Below are 24479 nucleotides of genomic sequence, written 5' to 3' on the forward strand. Positions count from 1 at the left end.
AGAATGATGACATGGAAATTGCATCCTCTCTGGAGACTTCTTAGCAAAAAAAAAAAAGTTGCAGGAGGTAAACATGCACGGATAAACAGGGCGCTAACAAATGGGCGACAGCTTCCGTCAGGAAGTGTGTCATGTGTGTTGGGTGCACAGCTGACAGTGGGTGACCCCATTCAGCTCCAGGTTTTGCACCGTGCGGCATAATTTCCCATTACTACATGTCACAGTGGCTGCCAAGCATTCCCACGAGAGAAGCACAACACACACACACACACACACACACACACACACACACACACGGTGATGATAACCCACTCACAGCACATGGTCGCCCCTGAAGCCGAGCAATTGGCACCCGCCCAAGAGTCCTCCCTTTTCATGACAACCTTCACCATCTACCAGGCACTTAGTCGGGAGGAAAAAAAAATCACCCCCGGAGACACTGATGAAACGGCATGCCGTACGAGCAAAGCGGAAAATGTTTGGGAGCCACCCGGGGACATGGGAACACTGTTCATCCTCCTCTATGTTACAAAACCGTGAGTGGAGGCCTCGGGAGGAGCTGGGATGGGCGTGTCAGCGCCAAAGGAGGCGATTCCCGGATGTCTTGGTGTCACATGCGGTTAACTTTGACAAACACTTGCAATAAAAAGATGATTGGAAACGCATCAGAGGACGCGTCTCACTTGAGTGGTGGGGATTCACCCCGGGAATAACAAACATCCCCTTTAATATCAGTGTGCCATGCCGATGAAGTGATTCGCATGATAATCACTGACTTAAAAAAAAATGCCAGCTCGCTCAAAAAGCTCAATAATGCACCACAAATTTTGTTTTTAAAATTCAGTAATAATTTTTTAGTGTAGGTTCGTCCAGTTTTTACTAGTCTTTTTCATTTCTGGAAAATGTTTTCTTTTTATTAGTTGTAGTATTAGTTTTAGTTTGGACACAGCGGGAATAAGCGCTATACCAAATGGCTGTATGACCCAAAATCTGTCAGATTTTCGTGGCTAATGCCCAAAAATAAATAAAATAAAAAATAAATAAAAGCATCTGAAAAGTAAAAATCATTTCATTGAATCATTTGTTCAGCATTGACCAAAAAACTGGGCTACTTAAAAATTCAACATTTAATTCAAAAGTGATGGAATTGTTGCCGTTCCATAACAGTCGAAGAAAATGTTATGATTCTTTAGAAATGGAATGAAGTTGTCCCGAAAACTCATTTCACCTTTGAACTCCTTCCTCAAGTGGCCTAAATCGGATTTCCTCTGACATACAGAAATTTGTTTTTTCACCAGTGATGGAAACTTCCTTTGTTAATTCCCCCTCTTGCCCCTCTCAAAAAGAGGATCATTCTCAGAAATGGTGCCATGATCTTCGTTCAAATCCTGCTCGAGGCTTGAAAACTGAATGCTCCACTTTCAAACATCACTATTAAAAAAGAAAAAAAACATGTCATGATTTTCGTCCCGCGGGGAAAAATATTCAAAATCAATTTGTTTCTAATTTTGGGCCAAACTGCAGAAAAGTGTGAAATATATCGTTGGTGAGTTGGTAGAAAAGTATCAGACATATCCTTTAGCTCCATTTACTTCAAAGCACTGGATTTGATCCAAAATCAATTCAGTTATGATTTGAATCTTGATCATCTTCATTAAAAATGCAAAGCACTCTTGATTGAATTCCCGATCATTCCATTACAAAGCATGTCCATTATTACCCATATTCTCGCACCTGTTGTGTCATTTTGATGTCTTGTATGAAGTATTTACATTGTCAGACCATCTGCAAGGCTCCCAGTGAGATTTGTGTCCATTATGTACTGTGGTTCTGGTTCTGGTATCTTAAACCCAAAGAATTATGATTGAGCGAGCCTGTTTTGGGAAGCTATGGGAGGAGAAGAGACATTTAAGTGGAGTACGGCAGCTGGTGGCAGGTTGTCGCTGTCAGCGTAAAACGTGCGAATTGAGTAATGACGATGCCTCCGCGACAACATGACGCGAAGGGAAAAAATCTGCGAGGCAAATATGTATCCAATGGTGACAATATAATTATTGTGGAAAGGTCACATCTGGCTGTCAGTGTGTTTCCTATTGAAGTTGTGCTTCTCTTTTTGTCTTTAATCTGATTTAATTTAAGTGAATTCCTGCTCTGATAAGAAAAAAATGGATGGTTTGAGTCATACGAAAAGCCTGTGTTCTAATCTGACATTGCATATGTTGCAATTAAATTTTCTAAAATTCTTGCACATTTACAAATAAATAATCGCATCATGTTCGAAAGAATTCAAGTGTGATTTGAAGTCTTTGAAGTCAAGATGGCGCCCGAGTAGGCAGCCGTCAGCAAGTGCTCTCATGAGCCTTGCTTTTTTTGTTGTTTTTGTGTTTCTTTTGTCACTTTGTGTTTGTTGTTACGTCGTGTGGACTTAATGTGGACCTTTTTCAGCATTTTTTGGCCACGACATTCATCAAGGAGGAGACTCTGTGCTTGGTGGTTGCGCCTTCTCGGCAGCATGGGTATACCAGCACTGTTTTGGACTGGAGGAATCTCGGTGCCATTTGACTGTCGTTGCTGTACAGTCCCGGGGCGCTTGTGTCTTGCGCCTGTAATGGGCAGCATTTTTCACAGCCCCGCTTTGTTCAGCGGAGAGATCGGTGCTGTTGAACGGTCTGCGGCTGGATGGATGGAGGTCTTGAGGAGCCGACGATGAGAAGAAAGGAGCGTTGGCGCGGAGTGCCGATGCGGATTTGGAGCTGGGAGTCGCGGCTTGGAGTTTGAAGCGGATTACGTGGGACAGGAGAAGTGAACTAATCTCTTTTCGTCATTGGACGCTACAGCTTTGTGTTTGCTTTCAAAGCTTGTAGCAGACGTGTGCACATTTTCAGCATGACGTCTCTGATCCACTGGAAAAAGGACACTTTGATCCTCTCCTCTTTCATCTAGAACTGCTTCAGACAACAAAGTGTATGCAGAAAATTGGTGAAGATTGAACGACTGTCTGTGTCCTATGTGTTGTGTTATTTTTGTTATTTTGACTTCAAAATGGCCGCCATGGGCCATGGGCGCCGCGAGAGTGGCTGCCTTTCCAGCAGCTCCTATATTTTATTGTTCTACTTCTTGCTTTCATAACTTTGCTGCTGTGAATTGGGAATTTCTCCATTGTGAGACTAATAAAGGTTTTCTTATCTTATCTTAAGTGCTTGCTCTGACCTGCAATATCACGAAAAGATTGGATTAGGCATTTGCGATACAGGCATACTGCATATTTTTTAAAAAAAGCATTTTGAGGTTGACTTCCACCTCAAGTATACAACCGATGTAAAGTGTTTTTTGCAGCTGTTGTGTAAGCGCGATATCAATATAGGTGTGATGTGTTGTATTATGGATCCAGGTGAGGCAATATTAGCTTGAACGTCACCCAAAATCAATTGCTATATTGCGCTGATACAAATGCAATTCGAGTAACTTGGGAACTGTGAACTTAGCTATTGAGAACAAAAGTGGGCTAATTCCATATTGCCAATTTTAAGTAAACTGCAGAGATGAAAAGAGAAAATGAATATCGTTCATATGCATACTGGTCAAAATGAAGGATTGATTTGAATTTGGACACATAGGGGGCAGGCCATCGATGCACTCTGCACTTTTCCTGATTCATAGGTGCAACTTGGAGACAACTCGCTCACTTCCAAGATGGCCGCACTGTTAAAACCTGGCTCCACCTCTTGCAAAAACAGCACAGAAAGTGAAGTTGACAAAGTGAGTCATGCTTTAGCATGCACGGGGTGCCAGCGCACCTACAAGTCAGTAAGTAAGTTAGGTTGCTCTTGTTATTTACCTTGGGTAAACATTGATTGACTTGAGGGGGAGAATGAGAGAGAGACCACTATAAGACTCAACTTGTTCTTAAATTGAACTAATTGAAATCAATAATTATAGTATTGGGTATACTGTAGCGGCCCGGTAGTTCAGTGGTTAGCATGTCGGCTTCACAGTGCAGAGGTACGGGTTCGATTCCAGCTCCGGCCTCCCTGTGTGAAGTTTGCATGTTCTCCCCAGGCCTGCGTGGGTTTTCTTCGGGTGCTCCGGTTTCCTCCCACATTCCAAAAACATGCTTGGCAGGCTGCTTGGACGCTCTAAATTGTCCCGAGGTGTGAGCGTGGATGGTTGTTCGTCTCTGTATGCCCTGTGATTGGCTGGCAACCGGTTCAGGGTGTCCCCCGCCTACTGCCCGAAGATGGCTGGGATAGGCTCCAGCACCCCCCGTGACCCTAGTGAGGATCAAGCGTTTCGGAGAATGGATGGATGGATGGTATACTGTATATAATACTACAATATTATGACATTAAAATGAAGTATTCAGCACAGGTAATCATTGTCATATGACTTTAGCACAATGCTTGCTTTTTCCTTTTCGTATGTATTTCATGTCACTCGTGAAAGTGTTTGTTGTTTTTAATTCCAAACTAAAACTATCACTTAATTACACAAGTATACGGTGCTGCCACCCACCGAATGCAGTAAAAAGCAATATTTCATGTCAATATTTAAAGTTTGTGAAGCAATTAGATGTGGAAGTTGGCCCAGTTAAATGGACAAAGGCTGGGAAATGAGGGAAATAAAGTGTGGCGGCTGTGATGAGCAGGTTAAGTGGGGTGGGGGACAATTTACATTTCCATCATTCCAACAAAAGTCCCACAAATTCCATTTCAAAAGCAAAAGTAGTTCCAACAAAATGTGTGTGATTACTTTAAAACTTTCTGTCATAATAACTTGTTTGTCAAAACGGTAACCAAGCATGAGCTCCCAATTACATCCACGCCGACATCGTAATTATATTGTATGTCTTTTTTTCGGAAGGACAGCAGGTGTTCCTAATTGAAAAGATACTGGAATACGATATAAAATCGAAGTTTGTTCAGACTGGCAAAACGGATAATGGCCAATTTGTTTGGCTTTCTACAAACATCATCCGAGTGGACAAGATGATGCAAATGAAAGCACGAGAAAGGATGCATGGATTTTGTATCAAGTCTGTTCGGCATAAGTGTATGTTAAAGAAGATCATTTCCTCGATGTTTAAATCCCACTTGCTTCATCCGAATGCGTCTTGGATTATGAATTGTCGCCCGCTTTACACACCCTATCTCTTGCCTTGTTGAAATTAGCTACACCCTACCCCATACTTTTTATTTTGTTAATTTGACTACGATAGAGGAGTTGAGGGGCAAGCAAGCATCTTTTACAGTGTGTGGACTTTAAAATGAAAACAAGCACCCAAAAACACGATCAGAGCATTTTTCACTCATGGAAAATTTTTTTTGCATATAGTACTACACTGTGTGTACAAATACCAGTCTTCCCCTCCACCGCATCGACAACTTTACCGGGCAATCAAGTATATGTGCCACTGATTAGTGGTTACTGTTGTTAACCAAAGCGAAACTTCTCATCCAGCAAAACGCTATTCAGCTTTGCCTACCTGTGGCTTTGACATAAAAGCAGGGGGCGTCTTTTCATTAAACAAAGTTCAGGCAATGTAGTCCAGCAGCTCACTCGGACCGCACAGTCCTTAATATTTTTAACCAATTTAGCATCACACCCCCCCCCCCCCCACCCACCCATTTGTCGAGTTAGTTAATGTGATTCAAATTTAAGAGCAATCAGGCAAAATCTCCCGGATCAGTTCATCTTGGAAGGACGCCTGGGAGGACCAGAATTAAAATTAAGACTTGAATGTGTTTTTTTTTTTGTTTTGCTTTCATAATTCCCTCATAAAAGTAGTAAAATATGTATTCCTGTAAGACCTTAATGAATGTTAAAACGTGAGTTACAGTAGATTGGTTTTAAGATGCTGATACATGATGGTCTGATCACAACAGAATAGTGTTCTGTTCTCTCGGATCTCTTTCCATAGATGTGCCTTTTCACATCTTTTCTTGTCATCTTTCTCTGTCCTTTCCCAGCTATTCTATATCCAAGTTGCGAAGGAAACAGCATATTCAACCAACCAATCAATCAGTTTCTTGTTTGTTTGGTTGATTGCTTTGGTCGGCCGGTTAGTTGGTTGTTAAACTAGCTTTCGAGACACATATTGAAAAAAGATGAAGGCATGAGCTGATAGTATTAGTCAGGAGAAATCGGCACTTTGGCTTTCCACCATGTTGTAGATCAGTGGGTGGAAAACTGGTGGCCCACGGGCCTAATGCGGGCTAAGACCACACTAAGAGTGGCCCATGGTGAATGGAAAAAAAACAACCAATTTAGATGGGTTTTTTTGTGTGTTGTTTTTGTTTTGTTTTTTGTTTTTTTACGTAGTTTAAAGTTGGTATCCCACCGTTGAACACTGTATTAACTGTATTTTCCCATGGTGAATGTAAAAAAAACAACCAATTTAGATGGTTTTTTTTGTGTGTTTTTTTTGTTTTTTTACGTAGTTTAAAGTTGGTATCCCACCGTTGAACACTGTATTAACTGTATTTTTCTCAAACGGCCCTGAATGACAAGTGACCGCTGAGATCCAGACATTGGCAAGACATTGCAGCCTCGCCCATGGATTGTTTTTACGTCCTCCGGTCTCGAACAAGCAGTTTCGGCCATTCTAACGCAAGCTGTCTGGTTCACAAGCAATTTGCTTGACTACAACATACATGACCCATCACTCATCACACCTCCAGTTTTAGCGCCAGCTTTCTGTCAAAGCCCAAATCAAAAAGTAGCACCAACAAAACATTCCATGTCATGTTTTTTTGAAAGGTGATATTTTATTAATGGTCGGCACTGGAACGCCTGTGAGGGTTTTATGTTCTCGGTTTATTTCTAGGCTGAACCTCCAATGAGCGCAGAGAATGGATGAGGACATTTAGTCTCTCTTTGTATCTGCTCCCCCTGTGCTGTGCGGTGCGTCTCCTCTCAGCATCGCAGACGGATTGATAAATAACGCTACTCAAGCAAAGGATTTGCCCCCCGCCATCATTCAGCATGTCTGAGCGGAGCACACAGGCTCCGTTGCTGACACTAAGTGTTATGATAATGTAGTGCCGGGCCAAAATGATGGATGTTAAACAGCGCGACCTGGGCTGACGAGCGCCATGCCCTCCCGTGGTGTGAAGTCAACCCATCCAAGCCTCCACAGCTCGGAGTAATTTGAAATTACCTGACAACAAAAACACACTCGCATTGGCTTGAAACATTGTCGCGACAACTACTGAAAAAAAGTATTTGATTTTTGGTTGCACATGATTAAAATGTGTGGAAAAAAAACTCACTTTTTTTTAAAAGAAAACAGAAGAAAATTACATCCGTTTATGACATTTTAATCATGTGCACCCAAAGGATTATCTGTTTTCAGTGAATAAACATTTACCCACTTCAAACAAGACATCTAGTGGTGATTGGTGACATTACAACTTAAAACCATAGTCGATATCTGCATATTCAAAGTTTGGCACCCACAGATTTGCAGAGTCGCAGATTTTTGGGGGAGGTTTTTTTTTCAGTATTTTTTTTCATATCTTCGATCATCTATACAACTATGACACAGTCTTGCCCTATGTATGGGTGACGCACTATTGGTGACATAGTGTTGAAAATGACTCCACTGCATTGACTTTATCATGTCCACTCACTTTTGCACACCATACCCATTCGAAGGTCCATGTTGGTCATAGCCGTAGCCGACTGCTGTATTTGGTACTGAGGATTGCTTAAAAGGCAACGGATGGGGGTATCAAAAACAAGTGCGAAAAACTAATCTGCTAATGCTGGGCCCACTGACGTCGCACGGAGCAGTCAGGTCATGGAACATTTCAAAAGAAGAAGAAAAAAATACAGCAGTCGTAACAGTAGTTATAAATGTTTAAAAATATCTGAATTTTAGAGTTGTTTTGAGTCCTGACAGTGTTGGCTGTCACAACGCCTTTGTCACCTAATGCTTCAGACGCCCTACCCCATTAGCTGTTCTAAAGTTCATGTTGGTCATGGCCATAATACAGCAAGAAGGGATCAGCAAGTGAAATGCAGTTGCGCAAGTGTGCACACCAACCTATAATAAGAATGTGGCTGAGTTCAGAATTAACCGATCACACTCAACTCAAGTTAAATTGGACTTTGATTGGCCTCTGATCTAGTAGGCGTTTCATTTTGGGGGGTGGGCGGGAGGGGCTTTCTGCTTGAAGCATCAGTGCTAACAGCAACTTTTATTTGGAACTGTTCAGAATGCCTTCCAGTTTGTCTGAGGTCCGAGTTGCAGCTGATGAAACCCAGCAATAACGCATGATGCATTCACAGCCGTGTTCCACCATGGAGCATTATAAAGGATAAAAATACAATTGTCTTTTGTTTTTCATCTGAATTCTAGAGTCCCAACAAGTGATTTGATGATGAGGTCTTGAAGGGTTAAAAAAATGGGTGGCACAACATTTCAAAAGAACCACAAAAAAAAAGAATCCTAAACACCACTGCGAGACAGTGAATGTATACTCATGACAGAAGGTCTTAATACAAACAGTATTCTACAAGTGGCATTGATTTTATCCAATGAGAGCTTGCGCCTGTCCCCGAGAGGGTGCCCCACCCTTGGGGCGACACAGCTGCTTATTCACTTCACCTGCTTTGGTTTCCCTTAATGGCACTAATCCCATTTTCTTGCATTCTGCTTGGGTCTGTAAGACCACATGAACATGTGTTACATGGGCACAATCTCATCCCTGTAATGCATTGGTGAAATCTCATTAAAAGTGCACACAAAGTGACTTTGAATCTCATACAGGACAGATCGGCAGGAATAAATGAATGCCTGCCTCAGAGCGGCCTCGGCTCGGGGGCGGGGGGCTCCCGCTTTGGTCCGTCTTCGGAACAGGATTATCCTCTCTTTCCGAGTCGGACCTCCCTCCTCCTTGGTGTTGACATTCAGGGATGGCCGAGGACGGTGCGTCAACAACGGCAACAGGAGATATTGTTTTAATCGATCACGGCGGGAAAAGAGGTGGAGCAGGGGAGGAATGGGGGAGGGGGGGACTTTTCAAGGCTGCTTGAGCTGAACTCATCTCAATGCGATCGATAAGATCATGAACTGTTGCCGCCGACTTATATATCATACGTAATTTGACAGTTTGCGCTGAGGGGATTCATTGTGAATGTTAATGCCAATACTGATGTGTGAATGACTGACAAGTGGCCATTTTAGGCCAACAAACTACATTTGGGAACTGAAATGGACGCCTCACTATACGTTCATGTCATTTCTCTTAGCCAATGAAACACTGGCAATAATAAATAGCATCTTACGTTAAACAGCTATATGCTAAACTTAACCCTCCCTCGCCCCCTCCACACACACACATCCCGGGAAAAAAAAGTCTCTATGGGACCGGCTCGAGAATTAAGGCAAATCAATATGAACATCTCATTTAAGTTATGTTAATAACTAAATGATAACCTGTCGGATCAAAGCCGCATAGACATGAAGCTTTGACTTGAACCCAATGTGGCACGTAAGTTACGGGAAAGGAACTCCGTATAGCAGCTAACACGGAAGGTACAAAGGTATTACATGGCAGTACTGTGGACCTTGATTGGGGCAAGACACCACATCTGGGTCCAAATGTCTACATGCAAAATAACTAAAGAAATGTACATAATCTATCAAAATAGAAAAGGTATTTTTAAGAAGTACTTTTACTTTGTATACGTTCAAATGAAAAAAATATTGAGTAGGGAATGAATAGTTTTGTCACATTTTTTCTATTCAGATAAGTAACTGCTTTAATTATTCATGTATTAGTGAAATAAAGTCAAGTAGATGGGCTTTTTCCTTGAATTTACAATTATTTGTTTGAGTTATACAAGCATTCAAAAAAAAAACATCCTGTAAGTTCATGATTTACTTTAATAAAGGTACATAATTACAAACAGGTAGAAGGTAGATGTCCTCAAGTCAGCATGAGAATTTGTATTGTATTTATTTTAGGGAAGCACTGGCATATTGAGCAACTTGTGAAATATCTCACTGAAAGGCAGTAGAACCAAATTATTTCCCACCACCAACAAAGAGAGGTGGTGATTATATTGGAAAATTAGCATTTAAATCCAATGAAAATGGATTACAATCATATATAATTAACACAAATATAATTGAAAATTTGAGAAAAAGGAACAAGAGTAAGAAACACTCATGGGATGCACTACACTCATTTGTTGTTGTCCAAAAAACGCATTCATTCCATTTATCATGGCAGAAGACTTGCGTTGAACATATAGAAAAAGTGCAGAAAGCAATCAAAGTTCCGCCTAATGGACTTTAGACTTAATGGCTCCCTGTGCTTCGAAACAGTCTCGCACCCTCGCTTTTTGGTTATCATTAAGAAGTGATCGATCTCTGCGTAATCAGCGGCTTGTCGTCGTAATTAAGAGGTGATTACTGATCTCTCAGTCGGCGGGGACGGTGAGAGCAACGTGTCGCCGGTGTTTCGCAGCACCGCATAGCCCAACAGTCAAGGTGCTGCGTAAAAGTCCTCAAACGGCGGCCACTATGTTATCAGTTTAAATAAAAGCCACACCCCAAATAGGTGCTTCCCGTTTCCCCATGAGCGTAAACAACAATTGCGAATCTCATTATCTCAGATGCTCAATTCCCACATACAAACACACAAACAAAACATGGACAAAGTTGCTAGCCAAAACAACAGCACTTAAAGATATGTAAACGGGTATCTCTGATGAGTTCCTGTGTCAAACATTTTGTGTAATCATATGTAAAGTTGACTTTACATTTGACTACGATCTGATACCCAGCGGACTGATATATACTCACTTCACCATGTCGTGTGTATCCGTGTTTGTGTTCAGTGAACTTATGTGACTTATTAGCCCTGCCCAGTCTGCCTTAATTATTGCCATTTCTTTGCCTTTTCCTCTCAACTGTAATAAAAGTAATCTTGCGTTATGTAGATATTATGATAGGTGGTAACTCCACAGGGGTGTGTGTGTGTGTGTGTGTGTGTGTGTGTGTGTGTGTGTGTGTGTGTGTGTGTGTGTGTGTGTGTGTGTGTGTGTGTGTGTGGGTGTGTGTGTGTGTGTGTGTGTGTGTGTGTGTGTGTACAGGTTTATGTTTCGGGTTGTTTCACATCGTTTCAGCTCCAATCAGTCCACCTCATTTCTTGGTGTTTTAGCACGGTTAAAAACATGGAAATCAAAGCATTTTTCCTTGTTGATGCCCTGACCCGCTAAGAGATGCCTTTACCATCTGCGGTTGAGTAAATGAACAACTCCAGTCATGATATGAGCAAATAGTGCGATCCTTAAAAACGACTGGGTACAAAGAAAGGGGGGAATATCTTTTTTTCTTAGTTTTTTTCCAAACATTAATTAGACATGTTTTCATTTGCTTATCGGTTTTATTCTTGCATCTTTATCATTTTTCCATCGCTTTATGCCATGCAGCATAAAGCAGACAAAGTGAAGCTAATTGAGCCCCTCCTCCAAACCCCCCGCCCCAAAAAGAGGGACATATTCATTGCTTCTTACTACCCTTATTCGGCATTATGGTAACTTGATTGCAATGACATAACTGTGACATTTGTATTATTATTATTTGGTTATACGTATATCATCTACTTAATATGATATCCACCATGCAAAACACGTTCGTTGTGCGTATGTTTCCTGGGGGGAAGGTTGTAAAACCCTGAATTAAAAGTTCACCCACCATCCATTTTGGACTCATTGTGCAGCGTGTGCGCATGTTAGTATGTCTTGTTTTTTTTAAAGGCTGTTCAGTGTCACCCCTGCCCTAAAAGTTTATCACCATCCATTCTTTACGCACTGTATTTTGTGTTGTGTGTCGCGAAACCGCACAATCCTCTCAGCGGGTACCGCCCCCTTCCACGCTCATGATTGTCAATGTAAACACACGCGCGCACGCACACACACACACAAAGGCGTGTGTAGTAGTTCCCTTCAAGTGCTTCTGCAATTAACATGCGCCAAACCACACGCACGTGTGAAATAGTTCGGTCCGCTCCCCACGTTCTCAACCCCACCCCCCCCCCCACCTTAAAAAAATAATGATTAAAAACTGAAACAAACAACAAAAAATGAGGTCATAGTCTCCTGTTTACACAGTTACGCCAAAGATAGCAAACAAGTAAAAGCGGCCAGAACCAACCTTTATGCATCCCGGTAAACCTGTCTTTCAGTACCGTGAGTTCGTAAATCTTGCCGAATTCCTCAAAGAGCGGTTTGAGGTCCTTCTCCTCCAGGTTGCGGGGGATCTGGCCGATAAAGAGCTTGATGGCGTCGTGGTCCTTCATGGGGATGGTGTTCTGACTACCGAGCCGAGCCCGTTCATCCTGCCGCCGCTGTCCGTGGTGCTGAATCCATTCTCCCGCAGCACTCCGTTTGCACTGACTGTGGCCATCTTTCCTCAATGGGCCGCCGCGGGGCTCGTCTCTCTCTCTCTCTCTCTCTCTCTCTCTCTCTCTCTCTCTCTCTCTCTCTCTCTCTCTCTCTCTCTCTCTCTCTCTCTCTCTCTCTCTCTCTCTCTCTCTCTCTCTCTCTCTCTCTCTCTCTCTCTCTCTCTCTCTCTCTCTCTCTCTCTCTCTCTCTCTCTCTCTCTCTCTCTCTCTCCTCTCTCTCTCTCTCTCTCTCTCTCCCCCCCTCCCTTTTTCTTTTCTTTTTTTTCTTACGTTCAACGCCCCCCCCTTCTCATCCCCTCCCTTTCCCTGTCCTACTCCTCTTCCTCGTCGTTTTTCGTGTCGTCACTTTTACAAACAGTCCCGGCCACCCACAGTCTCATTTGCATATAACAAGCGCCCGCCCCTGAGCCAATAGGAGAGCGGGAAGGCGTGGTAAGGGGCGGGGTATAGCACCGAAGGCAAATCGTCATGTACAGTATACTCCACTGCTTGTACATTGTCAATTTCCCTTTTAAATATACAATATGTAATACCTTTCTATTCATTTAGAAATGAATACATTTATTCATTTCATATTATTGGCTTAATAATAATGAGAGAGAGAGAGAAAGAGAGAGAGAGAGAGATAGATAATAACGTGCATATAACATTTTATTTTATTTTATTTTCACAATGCAATAAATACCAACTATACTAACTATAAACATGTCTATATATTGTTTATATATATTAATGTACAAATATTGAATGATTGACTTAAAAGGCTCCATTCTGACAAATGGGTAAATAGTTGGATGAATCAATCATTGAATATATATATATATTGACATCTATACTAGCAGGCAGAAAGAAAGCCAATTGGTTGAAAATATTTCACATGCTTACGACCCAAGTGAGGATATAACGGAAGATGCATGACTGAATGAATGAATATTTCACGTTTATTATTATCAATATTATTTTGAGACAAATAAAGGTTTTCTTTTCTTATATTTCTTATCTTATGACAGCCAATTGAGGCTTTTTTTTTCTGGAACAGACATAAAAAGTAATATTTATTTTTTAATTGTGCACATTGTTTTCTAAATAAATGTTGCTTTGTTGACTTTAGTTGGTGTTTTACTCAGTATTATATATAATTTTCGTTGATTCACCTTTTCTAACATCCATAAACCATGTTATGATATTTGAAATCAACAAGTGACTCAACCACCACAATTCTGAGAAAACCTAAATACACAATAAATCTTTTGGGGAAGCTGGGGGGTTAATGTGACATTCTCTAGCAAAGACGGAGCAATTGTTACCCAACCGACTAATTGAGTCACAACCCAGCAGATGTAATCCCCCTGAAAAGCAAAAAGAAATGAAAATAAAGACAAAGGTCGTGTTGCACACCAATTCATACAGTATACTTACGTACACTAGAGGAAAGACAGACATGTGTTTGGACCTCTTCAAGACTCAAGGTCAGCTCATAAATAACATCCCCAGAGGGTTTGAAGATACAGCGCATCATATTTTTAGAGAAGCGCTCCGAAATGTTATCACACAATAACTTGATGCTAACATGACTCCCACTGAACAGGGGTCACCGCTTTCAAGGGTCCATCCTATAAACTAAGTTTCACTCGCTTGCATTTAAGCTCGGCACGCTGTTTGTGAACCCTATACCCCCTGGAACCTGAGGCTCCGAGCTAATTCCATTCACATTGCTATCAACAAACCTGTCACTAAATAAAAACCTACTGATTCTTGAGAAAGTGGGTCTTTTTTAAATAACTAGCTTGGGGAACCTCATGCAATTTGGTTCCCTCCAAAGAGTGCTGTAGATTGTAATAGTCACATAAAAAACAAAAAGTGTTATCATTCATTTAAATGAGCTGTTTCCCTTTTTAGATCCCTCCGGCAACTCACTTGGGCAGCAAATTGGTAGGGCTGAATGTTTTAGTCCTCTCTGCATGTTCTTGTCATGGGGTGTAATTCAGTTATTTGCCATTGCTTCATGACATAACATGACCATGTTTCATTCACTCATTCATCTTCCAAGCCGCTTGATCCTCACTAGGGTCGCGGGGGTGCTGGAGCCTATCCCAGCTGTCTTCAGGCAGTAGGCGGGGGACACCCTGAATCGGTTGCCAGCCAATCGCAGGGCACACAGAAACGAACAACCATTCGCACTCACACTCACACCTAGGGAAAATTCAGAGTGTTCAATCAGCCTGCCACGCATGTTTTTGGAATGTGGGAGGAAACCGGAGCACCCGGAGAAAACCCACGCAGGCCCGGGGAGAACATGCAAACTCCACACAGGGTGGCCGGAGCTGGAATCGAACCCGGTACCTCTGCACTGTGAAGCCGACGTGCTAACCACTGGACTACCGGGCCGCCCCGCCGTGCCGGGAGTCGAATGGGGGGTCGGGGCGGGCTCCCCGGCCCCCCGCGGGATGACCATGTTTATCCAAGCATATTTTTGCGGGCCAAACCTTGTGACAATTTGCGAAATTTTATACAGTATGTTTCCAAAATCTATACTATTGATCAAGCAACATACATGTGTGTTATTTAACAGTTATTGACCAATAACAAAATGGCTTGCTTTATTTCAATGATGCGATGTTAATGGTTGAACAAAAATTATGTTTTGGGCTCGCATGAAAAAATGATGAGTTTGGGGGTAACAGGATTCCAGTGTGGGCCACAGACTGTGTCTCACTTCCATTTTACATGTGTGTGATTCAGTTCGAACCAAAACCTTTATTTAAATCCTGAGAGATCACTGCTGGCAAGCCCTTGTTTTCAGTTCATGTCAAGAGAAAATTGTTCGTGAGGGATGGATGATATGAACCTGCACGTGACCTGTCGGTGCGCGTGTGCAAGCCGCACATGGAGAAGCGTCATAATTAGCACAGTCGGGGATGTGGCGTCAATACAAGGGCAGCGAGGCCCCCACGCTGATACGGGTAATTAAGTTAGATTGCGATGGCATCGTATCATGTATCAATAATTGATTGCATGTCGCAAGTCAATTAAGAGTGCTGCTAATGAGTGATGCGTACTAGCTTACAAACCATTGACACATGTGCTATGTTTGAATATCCTTGAGTTTGTTGGTCCATTGTTTTACGTCATTAAATTTGTACAGATGATCTATCTATCTATCTATCCATCTATCCATCTATCCATCTATCCATCTATCTATCTATCTATCTATCTATCTATCTATCTATCTATCTATCTATCTATCTATCTATCTATCTATCTATCTATCTATCTATCTATCTATCTATCTATCTATCTATCTATCTATCTATCTATCTATCTATCTATCTATCTATCTATCTATCTATCTATCTATCTATCTATCTATCTATCTATCTATCTATCTATCTATCTATCTATCTATCTATCTATCTATCTATCTATCTATCTATCTATCTAGTATCTATCTATCTATCTATCTATCTATCTATCTATCTATCTATCTATCTATCTATCTATCTATCTATCTATCTATCTATCTATCTATCTATCTATCTATCTATCTATCTATCTATCTATCTATTTTTTTTAAGTTGACATAGTTGAATATCCATTCGTCATTATTTGGTAAATGACACAATGAAGGCAACAAATCACCAACAGACATTCTACCTTTTTGATGAGGGCAAGATGGGGGTGGGGGAGGGGAGGATCACTAAATTTTTTTAGATTCCTGTACTCCTTGCCTCTTCGGTCCTCCAGCACCATGAAAACCTTCCGTTAGTGATAAAATGATCAACCAAAACAGAGAAAGAAACTGGGAACTCACTGTACTGTCATTTCCAGTAAGGAAAGCTGTATTTGCACTCTTTTGCTCTTCAATTGCGGCTGGCGTGTTCGCGTCATCTTTGTTGGAACACGAGCAAGCGTATCTTCGTCTTCTTCTTGGCTTCTTCGTGTGACAATTCTTCCCTTTTTCAGTCTCAAAAAGAGTACTTGGAATGGTAGGATGAATTGGACATGGAAGGTAAGAGAAATCCCACGAGGGCATCGGCTCACCGAGAGGCGCCTTTCACTCAAATTAGCTCTGGGTGGAAAACTTCCATTCGACCATTAGCTCCGAGCCTCATAGGCAAAAATCATTTTGGCAGAATGCGAAGCTCCGCTGTTCTTATTCATGGAATCCCTCACAGTTCCGTCAAGGTGACTTATTGTAACATCACAATATATCTGTTAAGTCTCACGCACAATTCCTTTATACGGCGTATTCATTCCGCAGTTCAAGTGGAAATAAGGAGCTGGGGTGCCAGGTGGTGTGTTGTCATGCATGAACATTTTTCCACTGGCCCTGGGTTCGACAGCGGGAGCAATAATTGATATGCATGGCGCATGCACTATGAGGTGTGACAGTAGTTTTTGTATGGAGGTGTGTGTGTGTGTGTGTGTGTGTGTGTGTGTGTGTGTGTGTGTGTGTGTGTGTGTGTGTGTGGCAACAGAAGGGCCTGAAAACCTCATAGCCGCGGGGGGGGGGGGGGGGGGGGATACGCTTTCGATTGCACATGCATGTCTACATGTGTCAGTTTTCATTCAGACGCCATCATTTGCGACTACAACAATTTCATCACACGTCGTTTGTTCTTAGAGCATCGGGGGGCGTGGTTGGTCATGCAGAAGTTCGTTTTCTTAACTTGAGGTTCATTGTTATTTCAATGCTTTATTTTGGGGGGGTACGCAAGGCCTCATATGGATGCTCTGTGTGGTCTGTTGTTCATGCTACGGTGAATAATGATGGGCTCCAGATAGCAAGGTGGGTAATAAATGAAATGGAAAAAACAAAAAACAAATGAGAGGTCAGTGGATCGCAGTGAGATATGTTTTTCCTGGCTGCTAATGAATCCCCAAAATACAAACGCGCATTGCTCCTCTGATTATTCACTCACTGTTTGCACTTGAATTTAAATACGCGTAGACGTGCTTTAAAAGTCATGTTTTATGCTGAATGTTAACGTTCCTCATCTACAACCATGTTTCCCCTTTGTATGCGTAGAACTGAAGTCATTAAATTGAGTATGTTTTGAATGACAATTTTTTGGGGCGTGAAATGAACCCTTTCATGCACCCTGTATCCTGATAAACTGTCCGCTGTCGTAACCACTGTCCCTGAAAGGGTTAAGAAAACAATGGGCAATTTAAAATTGTAGAATGAACTATTTAGTCGAGCACAGTGAGGGAGTAATTGAATGAAAAATTGTAAGTCACTCAGGCCTGTTAGAAATGTTCAAACCTTTAACATTGTCAAAAATTCCATGCTCCAGTTTTTTTTTTAAATATTTGGTGTGGCTTTAATCTCAATTTGGAGAGCTAGCTCAACAATTCTGCCTGTAAAAAAAAAAAAACGGTGTATAGATCTCGACCAAGACCCAAAACTGTCAACCTGTTACCAAATGTGTAACTACGTGTACTATACAGTGCAGTAAAAGACATTTTCGGCATCGCACTACAGCAGCACGTTTGCTTAAACTTCAACTCCTGTTTTTGTGTGCTACGAAACAAACGTCGGCCGTGACGCAAGATAATATGGCATCAGTCAAAGTAAACGAAAAACCGTCAATGTGATCATGACAGTCTGCAGCTGCATTTTATTTCCTTCTGTGGATCTCAAACTAACATCTAAAATATTTAAAGCGGCAAACATATAATGCTAAGTGGCAAAGGCGGGCCGGGCCCACCGCTGTGTTTTGTGTATGCTTTGTGTGTGTGTTTTGCTTTTGCAACCTCCCCAGTCCCCTTCCCTGAGGCTGTTGTTGCAAAAGTGATGGCATTTTTCTGTCAACCTCAATTCCCCTGATATGGATTTGAACGGTACCCACGGCTGCGTTACGAGCAGCATCTGTAACTTTAGTTCACACAACTTTTTTCTTGAAACCTTTTTTTTTTGTTTTTTTTGTTTCTTATGCCCACGTTATGTTTTATAATAGCATTAAAAACAAAACTTGCAAAAGGGGAACATCTCGGGAGGAATGTTGTGTGATCTATCAGGAATGCATTAAATTGTTACTGTGTCCCTGTTTGTCAAATTCGCTCGGATAGAGCCTCGCCTCGTGGCCTTGCTTTGATCGGAATTGTTTTATTCTCCAAATGTTTCGGACAGGGGTTAAAAGGAGAAAAAAAACATAAATAACTAGAACAAAAACTTGCACAGGAACTTTACGGTAACTGTGGTATAGAATGGATTGTGTTTGACTGTATTCATTTGTGTGTGCACCCCCCCCCCCCCACTTGCTCCATGCATCCGGACAGGGACTCTAAAAATGATTAGCCTGTTCTGTTATTTATACATGCACATTTATAGAGATGTATCCATACAGATGATACTTTATTTTTTCCTTTATGTTTTACTGTCTTTTGTTTGTTATTATTGCCCTTGGTAGCTGGACTCCATCCAGAACAAACTACAAATCGGCTGCAAAAAGAAGATTAACCCCCCACCCCCGGTCCCACCACCACCATATGAAATAAATAGAACATGTTCCTCCAGTCAGTCCATGCAAAGATTAATCACGGTGACAAATCGTACTTGTAATCAAGGCCTTTATTTGAATATACAGACGCTTAGGACTTTAATTCTTTTGGGCGCCGGCCAAACGCTGGGAAACAACAGCTTGGAAAAAGAGCACTTGCCAAGAGCTGTCAGGCCAAGCGCTCCTCAAATAAACACCCCACTGAGCTCGCCATTACCAACAATAACATCAGCGCAATGTCACCGACATTCGGAGAGCATTCCAATAAAATGGCTGTTTCAATTTGCAGAGGCATCATTTAACAGATGTTTTTCTTTCCTTTTTTATTTTTTTATTTTATGAAATTAGAGTCAAGCAACACGGATGCTCCAGTGTCCTTGGATTTCAAGTCGACTGTATGTTTTGTTTTAGCAGAGGAAGCGTCGGTTTTCGACTCATAATCATTACACAATAATGAAATACAGCGACTAAAAGGACCTCTCAAGGACCCTTGCCGATGCCTTTACAGTCACAAAGCGTCGCGTTCGCTAGGCTGCGCAGTTTTACGAGTACAAAGGTTTTCAGACCCGCCGACTGCAAATTGGAAACGTTGAGGGATTTGTCTTGGTGACATTGATGCACAGAAGTTGACAACTTAAAAAGTTTTACAGAGAGATGAGAGAGAGAGCGGGGTCAACGGCCTAGCGGAGACACATGCCCAGTCGCCAAAAAAATATATATACTTTTTTAAAAACTTGTTTTAACAGAGACATCCCTCCATTCAGATTCTACATTGCTTCCACTGATTTGGGTCATTGATAGATAGAACCTCTCCCCGCTGAGTTTGAGTAATGCACCCTGGACTGTCATCCTGTGTTATAGAGAGTATAGACCAGGAGTCACCAACCTCTTTGGAGCTAAGAGTGACTCCATGGGTACTGATTTATGCGAAAGACGACCATTTTGATATATCCATCTGAAATAACATATTTACTGAATTACCTTTAATAATATTATAGTTCGGATTCACCCAAAATCAACATTGGATCAACAAACTCAAGGCCCAGAGGCCAAATCTGGCCAGCCACATCATTTTATTTGGCCCGCAAAAGCTAATCAAAGACATCAACTTCCATGATGCTTGGTAAAATCTTTACCAAAATGTAAAATTCTCATATGTAATAAATATCAGAGACTTTGGAAGCATTTCTTTGTTATCAAACCCCTCATTACAGTAACCATGAATTGAATAGTTGAATAAACCATTATACTTGACTTCTTTCTATAATTTCAGTCATAACAGCCCTCCAAGGGTAATTGTAACTAAAATGTGCCCACGACAAAAATGAGTTTGACACGCTTGGTTTAAGTAGTGCCAATCTACTTGAATGGGTTATTAATCGTATTTTTGCTGAAAAACACACCATAGTCCCATTAACAAAAAGATGCAAATTGATTATAAAGGTCAATGTTTTTTATCTTACCATGCGTCATATTCACTTTTTTTTAAAAACATATTCGAATGTACCAAGGCAAGGCAAGGCAAGGCCCGGCTGACAGGCTAACGTAGCTGCGTCAACTTACGGAAAGGTTTTTCTTTCTATTGTAAAATAACTTCCAGGATCCCTCACCACACACTGGCCAACCGCAGAACCCAGGACGCTTATTCACTTTTGCTAAAGTTTCAAATCCATCCGTCTTCTGTCATATCAGCTTGCTAGCGCTAAGATAACCTAGGAGTGTTCTTCTCTCAATTCCAACTTCCAGTTTAACAGTATTTGCAAGTAATCACTCATTTCTTTCTTTCTTCATACAGTGCTAAATACGAAAGCAGTACTTTGTAATGAACCATTGTTACATAGAGCAATGACTATTTAGCTTTATTATCCAATTGTTGTAATAATAACTGGTGGCCTAAATACGCTCGCGTAATAGTTAAGAGCTAATCGTGTTACTTAAAAGGTTCCCTGTACAGTTTAAGAAAAGGTTTCATCCAAGAATATGATTGTCATCAAATCAGTTTAGATGAGCAGAGCCAAAAGCTGCCGCACGGAATCAAACAACGCGCACAGCACATTGCTAAAAGCTAATGAAAAATAGATTTAGTGTGAGGCTCGTTGCTTTATTTAAGGCTCTGACAAGCGCCATGAGAGGAAGGCAGAGCAGCTTGTGAGCTGCTTGCTAAGGCGATGTGAAGTGTCAACGTTTGTGTGTCGACGCCGTGAGCTGCGGACGCCGTAGCGTTCGTAGCGCCGAAGTAAAAATAGACCGTGGTGACAACTCTGTGGTGCCATAAAGACCCCCATTAACCGGATGTTTCTGCCGCTGCCGGGAGGGCTGCACATCTCTTCAACCTGACACTTTGCAACAGTTTTAGACAAAAGAAGAGGGGGAACATTAATGTTCCCTAAAATTTCATGCGAACAACCCTAAATGTGACAAAATGCCTCGTGAGGCTAAAAATGGGCTGATGCGACTAAATGGGTCTGACTACTGTGTGTTTTATCTCATGGAGATGGAGATGAAAGGGGGGGGGAAGCTGTTGATGCACAGCGTGTCGTCCTTTTGATCGAGTGATGATTTGAATTGAAGTTGAGGAAAAGCTGTTAAAAATGTTCGACTGCAATAAACCAAGAGGCTTCTTTGTAAAGCAGTGAAATTGTGTGAACAATTTTATGTCAGGGATACAATTTTTCCATCAATCTATTTTGATCATTTGTCGTGTCAAAATGTTCCGAGGGGTTTTAGTCTCGCCAAAACCTTTTTTTTGTGCAAGAACATTGAATTGGGGGTGTTTAAATTTTGAGCTCAAAACGCAGCCCACAAATGCCCAAAATATTTCGGACCATGTGGACGAATGCACACGCTGAAGCGGCATCAGTTTGTGATGGAGGAGAAATGAACTTCTAAAAACCTCAGTTGAACCATGTCATTTTTTTGGGGGGGGTGGGGGCGAGAATGGTCGTTCGCCCATGAGGGTATCAAATGTGCTTGGCACGCCTGATTGATTCTGTTAAGTACTCGGATAAACCGAGTTAGGGAGGGGGATCCAAAAAACGTAGACAAAAACAAGGTCTCCGATGTAAAGACAATTTAATGTCTAAATCGAACCGAAAATAAGCGAGAACATAAAGCGCTGGTCCACAATGAGGACCAGGAGGTAAATCAAAAACGACTAACAAAAGGTGCTTGAACAAAAGAGCAAGAAAGGGAAAGTAAAGCCCACAAACTACGAACGAAAAACTATGTAACACTTTGTACACGCATGAAAAGCCAGATCATCAAAACAAAATGGTACAAAAACTTGGTACCGAGACTACACGCGAAAACACAACGAGGTCAAAAGCCACTAGTCAATGAGCAATGAGAAAAGCAAAGCCATAAACAATACTCCCACAACAGGTGTAGAATGTAGGAGTCCTTAAATGGTGTCTCTATTGATTAATGATTGCCAGCAGGTGTGCTAGGAAGACCCCTCATGCCACCTGCTGGCCAGACCGAAAAACCGAAACGTGACAGATTCCTTTTCAACAATGTGACATCCCTCTGATGCTACCAAAGATCTCCGTGGACCATTCTGCTGTCGATGCGACTCCAAAAACGGCAGGAAAAGCCTGATAGAACATTTGTAGTTCATTGGGGTTCGAGGCACTGTCAGGTGTATGCTGACTCCCATTTCACATGAGTTGCAGTGTGATCAGTTAATTCTGAACTCCACCGCATCCCCAGTGGTAAGAAAGTGTTCAAACTTGCGCAACCACATTTTCACATAGTTTATTTGAACTTAAGCTAATTAGGTTTTTTTGTTTGTTTGTTTGTTTTTTAATTGAGATGTACAGGTTCAAGATCACATAAGTGGTGGAAAAAGTTTTGATATTTATCTTGGGCACATTGTTTTTACATCAAAAAAACTGGCATTGGAACAGAAGTGTGTAAACTTTTTATATCCACTGTAATCTTTCCATTTTCTCCTTCTTGTCAAACAAGGTTCCCTTTCCCAGTAGTGTGCTCGTATCCGGTCTGTGCTTTATTGAGCCTAAAAGAGAGAAAGAGTTTGTTTTGGTTGTCGAATAAATGCATTTTACACACGCACACACACACAAGCTAAGCGGTTTCTCCTGTTAAACTGCACCGATACATCCACACACCGGTATGGTCATAAAAAGTGTTAGTTTTCCATATTTTGCTCTTTATGAAATTTTTATTTGACTTCTTTTCATATCCTCCACGCCTGATGAAAGGTGCCAAGCCAAAACATATAGTTTTATAATAGATCATTGAACTCCATTTGTCGCTGGAGTGTTGCTAAATTACGGTTATAATTCAGCACCTCACACCTTGCTACGGCAGCAAATTACACACCAATTGCTCCGCCGGGTGTTTCATGAAGTGATGAGCTAATGTGTAACCCAAGGCGAAAGCAGAATTGGCAATACGATTGACTTAAAATGATGTTTTGGAGATGCTATAATTAAGAGTGCTGTCGTTGGGTTGAGCAGGCTGGGGGCTGTTGTGCGTTTCATAGAAGAGGAGCAGCCGCTTTCCTGCAAGATAACGTGCTTTTCACAGCTTTCTTAATCAGTTGAGGATGACGTCTCCTTTCTTTCTTTCTGGTTTAGCATATTCACATACAATGGGCAGGCGAGTGCAATTTAAACTAAAGCAAAAGGGGTTTGGAGCAGAACCAAGTGGATCCATCTAATTTACAGGAAGTTAGGGGAGTTAAAATGGGACGTAGAAGTGCACACTTTAGAGTTGAGGCCAGCTTGTGTTGCTAAATGCTTTCAGCACTCTGCCAAATGTAAAGAGTAAGAGTGTCATGGGAGTGCGCACAGGATCTCTGCCAAACTTTACAACGACTGACCATATACGGCTATAAATAGACACAACCATCTTTTTCCACCCATAGGAAACATGTTTTCACTCATTTTCTATGACGCTTGTTCTCCTTAGGGCCATTAGAGCAAAAGGTGGGCTAAACCCTAGACTGGATTTAGAGACATATTCACAATCACATACACAACGAATATCAATTTAGAGCAGTGTTTGTTAAAACGTGGTACTGCACCCATAAGTGGATCGCAGACCGCTGTTAAAAATAAATAAATAAATGAATAAATAAAGACATTTTAATCCTGCAAAAGTTGCGCCCTGAACTGGTTTGCTGAGCGGCATCCGGATACGTACACACAGCACAAGAATGCTTACTGACCATGTGATTGTTTTGATTGATGGGTCTTTTTTTAAAATAGCAGTAGATGACTGGATGATATCCTAGTTCTACTCCCAACGTTTCTGTAAGTACGGTACCTGTGATTTGTTTCAGGTATTCTTTTGTTTCCAGCCCATACACTCAATTTCACTCCAATAAGTGACTATATTTCTAGTCTTTGAGTGTTTATCAAATTCAGTGTGTGGAAAAAATTGAAAGTCCCCTCAGCTTCTAAAACTATCTTGTGAAGCGAATAAAGACTCCATTATTCGTCTTTGCTGTCAAGCCGTGTACCAAAAGATCTCAACCACTGAGCCGGCTTGCATCCATTGTTCCGCACTGACGGGTCATTTGCAACAATCCAGAGAT

General features: G+C 41.6%; 2 protein-coding genes across 2 annotated transcripts in view; one reads left to right on the forward strand and one right to left on the reverse strand.

Annotated features, from left to right (window-relative positions):
* Nucleotides 1-12462, reverse strand: part of celf6 (CUGBP Elav-like family member 6) — a 149320-nt gene extending 136858 nt beyond the window's left edge. The window contains 2 exon segments of the mRNA XM_052064364.1: nucleotides 12167-12337; nucleotides 12340-12462. Of these exon segments, the coding sequence (XP_051920324.1) occupies nucleotides 12167-12337; nucleotides 12340-12418 (250 nt within the window). The 5' untranslated portion in view covers nucleotides 12419-12462.
* The window catches only part of pkma (pyruvate kinase M1/2a), a 323744-nt gene that overhangs the window by 240472 nt on the left and 58793 nt on the right, over nucleotides 1-24479 (forward strand). The window lies entirely within an intron of this gene.

This window comes from Hippocampus zosterae, chromosome 4, assembly GCF_025434085.1.
Source record: "Hippocampus zosterae strain Florida chromosome 4, ASM2543408v3, whole genome shotgun sequence".
NCBI classification, from domain to species: Eukaryota; Metazoa; Chordata; class Actinopteri; order Syngnathiformes; family Syngnathidae; genus Hippocampus; species Hippocampus zosterae.